Below are 12,073 nucleotides of genomic sequence, written 5' to 3'. Positions count from 1 at the left end.
ATCTGGGTGCAGGTTTTTGTGTGCCTTACCCATTTTTAAACTAAGCTAATTATCTTTTTATTGTTGAGCTGCAAGAGTTCTGTGTATATTCTGGATACAACTCCTTTATCGTTTTAGGTCTCACATTTAGGCCTTTCATCCATTTGGAGTTAATTTTTGCATGTGATGTGAGGTAAGGGGCTTCTACTTCATTCCTTTGCCTGTGAACATCCAGTTGTCACAGCATCATTTATTGAAAAAATTCTTCTTTCTCCATGAATTGTCTTGAGACCCTTGTCTAAATCAATTGACCGGGAACGCCCAGGTGGTCCAGTGGTTAGGACTCTGTGCTCTCACTGCCGAGGGCCCAGGTTCAATCCCTGGTCGGGAACTAAGATCCCACAAACCGCACAGCATGGTCAAAAAAAAAATTCCATCCACCATAAATGTAAGAGTTTACTTCTGGACTCTCAATCTATTCCAGTGATTGATATATCTTATCTTTATGCAAGTACCACATTGTCTTATAGCTTACTGTAGCATTACTGTAGCTTTATAACAAAATTTGAAATCAGGAAGTATAAATCTCCCAACTTTGGTATTTTTCAGAACTGTTTTGTTATTCTGGGTCTCTTGAATTTCCATATAGATTTGAGGATCAGTTTGTCAATTTCTGTGAAAAAACAAAAGAGGCAGCTGGGACTTTGAGAGGGGTTGTCTTGAATCTGCAAATCAATTTGGGGAGTACTGCTGTATTAACAATAGTAAGTCTTCCAATCCATGAACATGGACATGGTATCTTTCATTTATTTAGGTCTTACTTAACTTCTTTCAGTGATGTTTTATAGTTTTCAGTGTACAAGTCTTGCACTTTTGTTAAATTTAATCCAAGTATTTTACTCTTTTTTATGTTACTGTAAATTGAATTCTTTCCATAATTTCATTTTAGATTATTCATTGATGGTGTACAGAATTAGAACTGACTGATCTTGTATCCTGCAACCTTGCTAACTCATTAGAGGACTCAGTAAGATGTTCTATGTACAAGATCAGGTCATCTGCAAATAGAGATAGTTTTACTACTTTCTTTCCAATCTGAATGTCTTTTTTTCCCCCGCCTTTTCTTGTCTAACTGACCTGGCTAGAACTTCTTTCTAAGCTGAATAGAAGTGGCAAGAGACAGCCTTGTCTTGTTCCTCATCTTTGGGAGAAAACATTCAATCTTTTAATATTAAGTACATATTAACTTTTTTGTTTTGTAGATGCCTTTTATCAGGTTAGGGAATTTCCTTCAATTCCTAGTTTCTTGAGTATTTTTATATTGAAGGGATATTGGATTTTCTCGAATGCTTTCTCTGCATGTATTGAGATAACCATTTGTTTTTGTCCTTAATTCTATTGATATGGTGTATTAAAATAATTGATTTTTGCATGTTAAATCCACTTTGCATTCTGGGATAAATCCCACTTGGTTAAGGTATATAATCATTTTTATATTTTGCTGGATTTGGTTTGCTAGTTTTATTTGACTTTTTTGAATTTATATTCATAAGACATATTGATCTTTAGTTTTCTTTTTGTGTGTGATGTCTGGTTTTGATATCAGGATAATACTGGTGTCACAGAATGAGTTGAGAAGTGTTTCCTCCTCTTCTATTTTTTTTTTTTTTTTTGGAGGAGTTTGTGAAGAATTTGGTGTTAATTCTTCTTTAAATATTTGGTAGAGGGGCTTCCCTGGTGGCGCAGTGGTTAAGAATCCACCTGCCAATGCAAGGGACATGGGTTTGAGCCCTGGCCCCAGAAGATCCCACATGCCGCAGAGCAACTAAGCCCCTGTGCCACAACTACTGAGCCTGAGCTCTAGAGCCCGCGAGCCACAAGTACTGAGCCCATGGGCCACAACTACTGAAGCCTGCGTGCCTAGAGCCCATGCTCCGCAACAAGAGAAGCCACGACAATAAGAAGCCCGCGTACCGCAAGGAAGTCCCAACACAGCCATAAATAAATAAATAAATTAATTAAAAAGTGTTAAAAAAAAATTTGGTAGAGGGGCTTCCCTGCTGGCACAGTGGTTAACAATTCGCCTGCCAATGCTGGGGACACGGGTTCGAGCCCTGGTCTGGGAAGATCCCACATGCTGCAGAGCAACTAAGCCCGCGTGCCACAACTACTGAGCCCGCACTATAGAGTTCACGAGCTACAACTACTGAAGCCCGAGTGCCTAGAGCCTATGCTCTGCCACAAGAGAAGCCACCACAGTGAGAAGCCCGCGCACCCCAATGAAGAGTAGCCCATGCTTGTTGCAACTAGAGAAAGCCCGCGTGCAGCAACAAAGACCCAATGCAGCCAAAAATAAATAAATAAATAAATAAAAAATTAAAAAAATATATATTTGGTAGAATTCACCCATGAAGCCATCTTGGCCTGGGCTTTTCTTTGTAGGTTTGCTTTTTGTTTTTAATTGCTAATTCAATCTCTTTATTATAGGTCTGTTCAGATTTTCTTTTCTATTTCTTCTTTTTAAAATTTATTTATTTTATTTATTTTATTTTTGGCTGCATTGGGTCTTCATTGCTGCGCCCGGGCTTTCCCTAGTTGTGGTGAGTGGGGGCTACTCTTTGCTGTGGTGCACGGGCTTCTCATTGCGGTGGCTTCTCTTGCTGCGGAGGATGGGCTCTAGGCGCGTGGGCTTCAGTAGTTATGGCTTGCGGGCTCTAGAGCGCAGGCTCAGTAGTTGTGGCGCATGGGCTTCGTTACTCTGCGGCATGTGGGATCTTCTTGGACCAGGTATCGAACCCATGTCCCCTGAACTGGCAGGCGGATTCTTAACCACTGCTCCACCAGGGAAGTCCCTGTCGTGTCTCTTTTTTTTTTTTTTTTTTTTTTTTTTGCAGTACACGGGCCTCTCACTGTTGTGGCCTCTCCCGTTGCGGAGCACAAGCTCCGGACGCGCAGGCTCAGCAGCCATGGCTCACGGGCCCAGCCGCTCCGCGGCATGTGGGATCTTCCTGGACCGGGGCACGAACCGTGTCCCCTGCATTGGCAGGCGGACTCTCAACCACTGCGCTACCAGGGAAGCTCTGTCGTGTCTCTTTTAAAAATCCCTTTCTTGAGAGATTTTGTTCCTGTAGTTTTTACTGGTTGTTATTCAGACAGCTGAACACAAGCCTTCAGTTTGAGAGGTCCCCTCAAGCACCAGAATGGACTTTTCCTCCTCATGACAATTTTCAATTTGAAACAGCAAAACACTCTTGGGCTGCAGCATCAGGATGATATTCTGGCTCTTCCTGAGGACATTATGGGAAGTCAGGCTCTTCTGGCCACATGTCCCCCTTCCCTAGAACAGAAGTACTCAGTGGTGGACTTCCTTTTGTTCTCTTTCCTTTTATGGGCCATTATTTTTGGGGTTGGTGCCTTAATCTTTTCTCACACCCCTAGGCAGTTTGAAATTCCACAGTGAAACCTGAGAGTGACAGTCACCGGCAAGTGCTTGCCAGGTTGCTTGAGTGTGGTAGTCCACGCATCACATTTTTTACATGTAAGCACACGTTTGTATGCTCTTTGAGAATTCTGAGGAGTCTTTGGTAGGTTTTAATCGTTCCAGTCTTTTGCATTTTTCCAGTTCTTTTTGCCGTTAGCAATCTGGGTCCCATCAGGGTCTGGTGCAGCGGGGAGGCGGCTGCCTGCTCCCCGCCTGCAGAGCAGGGGTGCCCCGGGCACGCGGCTCCGCTGGGAAGGTCGTTTTGGTGGTCCCATGTCCCAGCACTCAGTCCTGCCGGCCTCCTCATTCGCACCCAGCCCGGGCAGGAGGTGCCCCTTCCCTGCAGCTGCTGCGCAGGCGCTGTGTGGAGCCGGCAGCTGCACTGCCCCACCCGCCAGGATCCGTCCTCCCGCCCGCAGCTGGCAGCCATAAAGCCTGCACCCCGCAGCTTCCCTCCACCCCCCTTACAAATGCCTTTATTATTATTATAATTATTTCACTATGTGCGGGAATTCTTTGAGGATCTGAGGAGTAGATTTCTCCAGAAAGATTTTGCGTTTGCCTGTCAAGTTCCTGGAGATACCATCCATCTGAGACCACTTTAATTTTTAAACTTGAGGTTTCTCAGACCACAAGTAGTTTGAATTTAGCTGCTGACCCATGTGAAGGGCACTCAGCCCCCTAGCTCCTCATAGCGCCAAGATTCGAGGTGGGGACTTTCTGTCATCTGAGGTGGTAAAAGGTTGTTTACTTCAAATTCATGTTTAGTTCACTCTTCCCCCAGAATTCTCCTATTCAACTCCCGACCTTGAGGGGTCCATAGACTTTGTTTCATGTCCTACTGCACTGCAAGGCCATGAAAATTGAAGCTCAAGGTTACAAAGTTTCAAAAAAGACCAACAAAAGGTGATTTCAGGATTCCTATCTATTTGGATTTCTGCTTTCACATATTTTGAGGGTTTCTCAGTATTCTTTCCTTTCTTCTTAGTTCAGTGCAATTTAAAAGGTTTTTTGTTTTGTTTTTTGTTGTTTGTAATTGTATCCACAATTATGAAAGCATATTATGAATGCTTTCAGGGTATTTAGTGCACCATACTGCCAGAACTCACAGTTCACTGTCTCTCACTCTATTTACTCTTGTATGAACCCAACGCTTGGTTAGTGCCTCCCCATGTATTTCCAGACATCCTTCTAGGAGGAAGAGAGCATCTTACCTCTACTCATGGACAACCCTGATCAGCTCCCGATCTCCTTTTTCTTCTCCCGCCTTCCTAGTACCCCCACTGGGTTCTGCCATCTGCAGGTGGCATCACCTTCTCCTGGAGTCCCTGCCCTTTCCTGATTCCATAGCTGCCCTTGGAGAAGTGGGAAGGGATCCCTTGTTCTCTTGCTACACTCTGATCAAGAGAGGACCAGAGTGGTGCTGCTAATAAGCCTCTTTGGTTAAACCACTCCTTTCCTATTAGCTTTTTTTTTTTCCTCTTTATTGTGGAAAATTAAAGTTTACAGAAAAGTTGCAGTAGTACTAAGAGCCTTTTCTTTTTCTGAACCATTCTACAGTAATTTCCAACATGCTGCCTCATCAACCCTAAGTATTTTAATGTGTATTTTCTACAAACAAGGATATTCTCCTACATAACTACAATTGACCATCAAAATAAGAGAAATAATATTGATACATTACTACCGTCTGATCCTGAGACCCCATTCTAGTTTTACTGATTGTCCTGATAATGTCCTTTGTAGCAAAGGGATTCAATTCAGGATCACTGGCTGCATTTGGTTTTCCTGCTTCTTCAGTGTTCACTTTGGAACAGTTCTTCCGCCTTTCCGCGACTCTTTTTTTTTTTTTTTTTTGCGGTACGCGGGCCTCTCACTGTTGTGGCCTCTCCCGTTGCGGAGCACAGGCTCCGGACGCGCAGGCTCAGCGGCCATGGCTCACGGGCCCAGCCGCTCCGCGGCATGTGGGATCTTCCCGGACCGGGGCACGAACCCGTGTCCCCTGCATAGGCAGGCGGACTCTCAACCACTGCGCCACCAGGGAAGCCCTCCTCGACTCTTTTGACTTTGACACTTTTGAAGATTACAGGTCAATTATTTTTAGCATGTCTTCAGTTTGGGTTTGCCTGATGTTTCCTCACGATTAGGTTCAGATCATGCATCTTTGGCAAAGACACCACAAAGGTGACGTAATGTTTGTCTCAGTGCATCCTATTAGGAGGCTCACAATTTTGATTGTTTCATTAATGTGGATCAAGCAATTAAAGTGATTTCTGCCAAGTTTCTCCACTTTAAGGTTACTATTTTTCCCTTTGTAATTAGTATTTTGTGGGTAGGTACTTTGAGACCATGTAAATGGTCCATTACTCCTCAAACTTTTACCCACTGGTTTTAATGTTTTGTGGTTGAATTATTACTCTGATGGCTGCCATATGGTGATTTTTCTAATTCAACATTTAGGAAAGGCATTTTTTCTCATTTATTTATTCATTTATTTGTTTCATGTCCAAATATATCAATACAGACTCCCAGATTTTTTTTTTTCAGACTCCCAGATTTTTATATTTTATCAATGGGGAATTATAATCAGTTACTATCATTATTTATTTTGATATTCAAATTGTCCCAAATCTGGCCAGTGCCTTTTTTTAATGCATTTTTAATTGTGGTAATAAAAACATAAGATTTACCATTTTAATCATTTTCCAGTGTACAATTCAGTAGCATTAAGTGTATTCACATTATTGTGAAACAGATCTCCAGAACTTCAAAAAAAAAATTATATATTTATTTGGCTGCGCCAGGTCTTAGTTGTGGCACACGGGATCTTCTCTGTGGCATGTGGGATCTAGTTCCCTGACCAGGGATCGAACCCAGGCCCCCTGCATTGGGAGTGTGGAGTCTTAACCACTGGACCACCAGGGAAGTCCCTCCAGAACTTTTTCATCTTGCAAAACTGAAACTCTATACCCATTAAGTAACAACATACATTTCTCCCTTCCCCCACTCCCTGGCAACCACCATTCTACTTTCTATTTCTATGAATTTGACTACTTTAGATATGTCATATCAGTGGAATCAAACAATATTTATCTTTTTGTGACTGGTTTATTTCATTTAGCATAATGTCCTCAAGGCTCATCCATGTTGTAGCATGTGATAGGATTTCCTTTCTTTTTAAGGCTGAATAATATTCCATTGTAGGTACAAATCACATTTGTTTAATCCGTTCATCCATTGATGGACATTTGGGTTGCTTTTACCTTTTGCCTATTGTAATAATGCTGCTATGAACATGGGTGTGCAAATATCTTTTGGAGAGCTTGCTTTCAATTCTTTTGAGTATATACCTAGAAGTAGAATTGCTGGATCATGTGGTTCTATTTTAAATTTTTTGAGGAGCCTTCATACTGTTTACCATAGTGGCGGTACCATTGTACATTCCCACCAACAGTGTACAAGGGTCCCAATTTTTCAATATCCTTGTCAACACTTGTTTTCTGTTTTTGTTTTTTTCACAGTAGCCACCCTAATGGGTGTGATTCTATATTCTTTTGAACATCTCCATCACTCTTTGAGTGTTTCCTTACTTTTGGCACACATGTTGTTCCAGGATCACTTTGTACTTTCCCTGCCCTAGCCCTGGAATCAACCATTTCTCCAGGGAGCCCTAGTTCCATTTTGTGGAGATAGTATTTAGAAACCAAAATCTGGGCAACCTTTTGGATTAGTTTTACTTGTGGCACTTCTGCTCTGCACAGTGAGGCTGGGGTGACAGGCACCTCCTCACCCCATCCCGACCTCCAAACTAAGGATTCATTCCTAGAGCAATCATTTCTCCACAGCCTATTCTTGCAGCTCCCCAGAGGGACAGTACCCAGGTGAATCTCCCTAGTGGATACACCTTAGGCTTAATTTGGGATTCCAATTGTAGGAAACATCTCCACACACTTGGAAAAAAAAGTATTGGAACCTGGGTTGTAGCTGTTTTAAGGTTTCTCTTGAGGGCAGAACTGAAAAAATATATGCTTAAGCACAACTTCTAAATTAGTATCTAGGGACTTCCCTCGTGGTCCAGTGGTTAAGACTCCACGCTCCCAATGCAGGGGGCCCAGGTTCGAACCCTGGTCAGGGAACTAGATCCCACATGCCGCAACTAAGAGCCCGCATGCAGCAATGAAGATCCTGCGTGCCGCAAGTAAGATCCAGCACAGCCAAATAAGTCAATAAATATTTAAAAATAAATAAAAAAAGAACTTATAGGGCTGCTTGCATTAAAAAAAAATAAGTTAGTATCTAGTCTGGCTTAAAAATATACCTGTGCATCTAGCAATGCAGTTTAATGGAAAGACCATAAATTTGAACTCAGCCAGAACTGGGTTTTAATCACTGCACTGCTACAGAGAAGCCCTGTGACCTGGGTGAGCTTCAGCTTTGAAAGCATCTGTTTCCTTGTTTGTAAAATGAAGACAATAATACCTTGCAGAATTTTTCCGGGGATTGGAGAAATGTGTCAAGAGATGAGGATGCTGTCTGGCCTATAGTAGGCAGCGCATACCTTTCCAATGTCACAGCATCTCATCAGTCAGCAGCTTCACTTACGCAGTCCCTTGGAATCCAACGGACTTTGCCCATGAAAGTTGGCTAGTGCAGGCTATGGGGTCAAATGGCTACTTGCTGATGAGTGATTTTGTAGGCTTCAAAACTGTTTTCTTTCATTGGTAATTCATATCCACTTAAAAATATATTATTTCTCCCTTCCAGTGAACCCACAACATTTCAGAAATACCACCAAGTGAGTCTGCTTGCAAGATTCAATCAAGATCTGGATAAAGTGGCAGCCATTTCCTTGGTGTTCTCTACAGGATCTGTAACAGGCCCAAGGTACAAGCTCAGGATTCTCCGAATGAAGTTAAGGTCACTTGCCCATCCAGAGAGGTGAGCTGAGGCAACGTCTGACAAACCCCTGTTTTCCAAAGATGTTATTGGTTCCTGTCCAATCTGCTTGGTCTTAACGTTTTAACAGGACTTCATCAATCACAATGAAAGAAGTGAGGGGTTTTCCAAAACTAGACTTGATAAAAATAAGTTGCCCAGTAATCCAAGAAAAATTTACTGGTATGCACTTAAAGACAAACAGTCCAATAATCCAAAGAAACAATGTTGTTATATGCTTAGAGTTACACGATTCCTCCCTAATCACTCTACCCACGCTGCTTGCAAGCTGATAATTTGTTGTAGAAAAGAAACCCTCATATAATTTGGCAAACTGATAAAACACAGCCTAGCATTAAAAAAGGTACAGATAATTTGGAATGTTTTATTCCATTGATACAGGATACAACTACTATATCAATGTTAAATTTGATAACTGCACTGAGACTGTGCTTGTTCTTAGGAAATACACACTGAAGTATTAAGGGGTAAACAACCTATTCTCAGTTGGTTCAGAAAAAATAAACTGCATGTGTGTGTGTAGAAAGAGAGAGAGAGGCAGAGACAAAGAGAGGGAGAAAGAACAAAGCTGTGATGGTATGTGTGTTTTGTGAGTAATGCCATTCCTACATATATTCCTAGTGTTCAATCTGTGGACAGAGACAGGAAATGATGTGAGCAGTTACTACTTTATGTTTATAAATTCCTTTTTCCTGAAGGTTTAGGATACCTCAAAACATTTAATAATACAAGTTTTTTTTTTTCCTAAGAGGATAGTCATTACATCTTTTTTCTTTTTAATTAATTAATTAATTAATTTTTGGCTGCATTGGGTCTTTTTTTTTTTTTTTTGTTATATGATACGAGGGCCTCTCACTGTTGTGGCCTCTCCCGTTGCGGAGCACAGCCTCCGTACGCACAGGCTCAGCGGCCATGGCTCACGGGCCCAGCCGCTCCGTGGCACGTGGGATCCTCCCGGACTGGGGCACGAACCCGCGTCTCCTGCATCGGCAGGCGGACTCTCAACCACTGCGCCACCAGGGAAGCCCAGTTATTACATCTTAAAACTGGGACTTTTAAATACTTCTTTCCCTGATTATCAAAGGAATACATATTCATTTTATAAAATCTGGAAAGTACAGAAAGTGTTAGGAGGAAGAAGAAGAATACCACGGATAATGTCATTATCCAGAGGCAACCACTGTTAAAATTTTTGGTTATTTCTTTCTAATCTTCTACTTTTTTTTAATCATTTATTTATTTATGGCTGCATTGGGTCTTCGTTGCTGCACGCAGGCCTTGTCTAGTTGCCGTGAGCGGAGGCTACTCTTTGTTGTGGTGCACAGGCTTCTCATTGTGGTGGCTTCTCTTGTGGAGCATGGGCTCTAGGTGCACGGGCTCAGTAGTTGTGGCTTGCGGGCTCTAGAGTGCAGGCTCAGTAGTGGCGCACAGGCTTAGTTACTCCGCGGCATGTGGGATCTTCCCGGACCAGGGCTTGAACCCATGTCCCCTGCACTGGCAGGTGGATTCTTAACCACTGTGCCACTAGGGAAGTCCCTTTCTATTTGCTTTTAAACCTAGTTGAAATTATATGGTAAATAAAATTTTACACCCTGAGTTTTTTGCTGTTGTTGATGTGGCTTTGCTTATTTAGCACAAGCATTTCCCTAGAACATTAAAAATAATTGCTAAATAATTTTATATCTGAAAGAGATGATATAATTTACTCTACTAGAATGGGGTATTTTTATTATTGTATTGACGAGCATATTTCATCTTATTTTCACAGGCCCCAGTTGTGTCGCTATGATCTTGTACTGATCGAAAATGTTGAAACAGTCTTCCAACCTATTATTTGCCCAGAGTTGCAAATGTAACTGTTGTCAGGACACCCGGGTACCAGTAACATCAAGAATGCTACAACTACAGGATTTTTAAAGCTTCACCTCGCCTTCTCCTCAAGGCATAAAAAGTACGGAATAACCAGGGTTTTTGTTTTGTTTTTTTAAAATCGTGTCCTGTGGATGTCATATTGCAAAATATCAAGTGATCCTGGATTATGAAACAGTCCTGGGAAGGGAGCCCCTAAATAGGGCAAGTCAGAAATAGCCAGGCTCCTGACGGCGCAGCGCCTTGTTAGGCTGTGTCCTGGGGCCTCATTTGTTCCGAACTGTTGGTTCTGCTGCCTGTCACTTGGGCATTTCTGCCAATCACAGTGGCCAGGCAGGCATCTTAAGGGAAGGACTGGCTAGAGACATCACTTTGGACTCGACCCCATGTTCTCTGTGCCAGATCCCTCCGGGCTCTGCACAGAGGGGGAATGGCTTCCTGCCTTGTTTAAAGTGGGGCTAGTGCAGGAGGAGGTGGGGACAGACCAACAACCAAGAAGGCAGCTGCTGGGACTAGTGGATGACGGAAGAAGAGCAGATGAAGCAGTGGGGCAGCCTTGCTCACAGGGACAAGGGATAGAGTGAGAGGCAGGAGAGAAAAAGCAGAGCTTGTTTTTCACGTAAGGTGAAGAAGCATCACTTTACATGCAACCCTCATCTGAAGCAATACTTAAGAAATGTTTTGTTTTTCTTTATCACCAATGTAATCTGTACTTGTTGAAGGAAATTTCAAAAATGCACGGATGCAAATTGAAAATATGCTATCCATAATCCCACCTGTTAGAGGTAATTAATGTTAACCTTTTGGAGCGATGCTAAATAACTTGTTTTGCCAACATGTGAATTCAAAGCACTAACCGGTCTGCTCTTGGCGCACCCGAAGCTCCCAGTTTGAGGAATTCTCAGGCTTCCCTAGGAAGAGGTGCGATCCATGAATCTGAAATGACAACAGCAGCCAAGTCAAGAGGCCCTCCCAAGGGCCAAGGTCAGAGAGGTCAGAACCACTTGAGGTCAGATGCCCAGGGTGGAGACAGAGCCAGAGGGGTGGACACCACCCATCCCCCAGCCGTGGCCACTGCAGGAAGGTTCCTGGGATTCCCGAGTCATAGGTTCACTAACCTCCTCCCCGTCCAAGTGACTGCTCTCCTACTGCTTTCTGTGTGGAGAGCCGTATTTTAAAGAAACAGACTCTCTGTTTCAAAAATGATGGAACTCTGTGAATGTAATCCAGCATGGCACACTTGATTTATACCTATATAGCAAATCCAGAGTCTATTCCACTTAAGTGAGGGATGCCTGCAGTGAATGTCTGAACTCTGAAAGGAGTAAGGCTCAGCGAGGCTCCTGCCCACTTGCACATCTTTTCAGCCTTCCTCCTTCCCACGTTTCCTCAGCAGTGGTGGATACAGAGATCCCGGTGCTGATAGGTCCTGATTTCTTTTTTAGAGTTTTATTGGTCCTATATTTTGATTAGCACAGTCACTTCTTTGTGCTCTTTGCCTTCCTTGGTAAGCAGGGGATCAAAACAACATCAAGAAAATGCCAGGAATAGCATTTCTATCAATGTATAAGCTCCTCAGGCCAGTGGGTGTCTCTGAGCTTCTCCTGCTGGCGTCTCCTAGCATGGTGCCCGGCTCACTGGGGAGTGGGTGGGTGGGTGGGTGAACAGATAGATAAATGAAGGAGTAAAGGAAGGAAGTTTGTTGCCTGGAGTGGAGGTGAATTCAATGTGTTTCATGTAACAGTGATCAGGTGAAATGAAGGCAGTTACAGGTGTGGCCACTCTCTT

General features: G+C 43.0%; 1 protein-coding gene across 3 annotated transcripts in view; it reads left to right on the top strand.

Moving 5' to 3' along the window:
* Window positions 1–11,017, top strand: part of LIPH (lipase H) — a 46,114-nt gene extending 35,097 nt beyond the window's left edge. For 2 of the 3 annotated variants that reach the window (XM_082654682.1, XM_082654680.1), the window contains 2 exons: window positions 8,225–8,398; window positions 10,185–11,017. In XM_082654682.1, the coding sequence (XP_082510808.1) occupies window positions 8,225–8,398; window positions 10,185–10,272 (262 nt within the window). In that variant the 3' untranslated portion in view covers window positions 10,273–11,017. The remainder of the gene's footprint in view (window positions 1–8,224; window positions 8,399–10,184) is intronic. The other variant, XM_082654681.1, reaches the window with a different exon arrangement.
* Window positions 11,018–12,073: the final 1,056 nt, after the last annotated feature.

Source organism: Grampus griseus, assembly GCF_964374135.1.
Source record: "Grampus griseus genome assembly, chromosome: 5".
NCBI lineage: Eukaryota > Metazoa > Chordata > Mammalia > Artiodactyla > Delphinidae > Grampus > Grampus griseus.
Note: the sequence above shows the minus strand (reverse complement) of the source record. Positions and strands in the feature narration are given on the sequence as shown.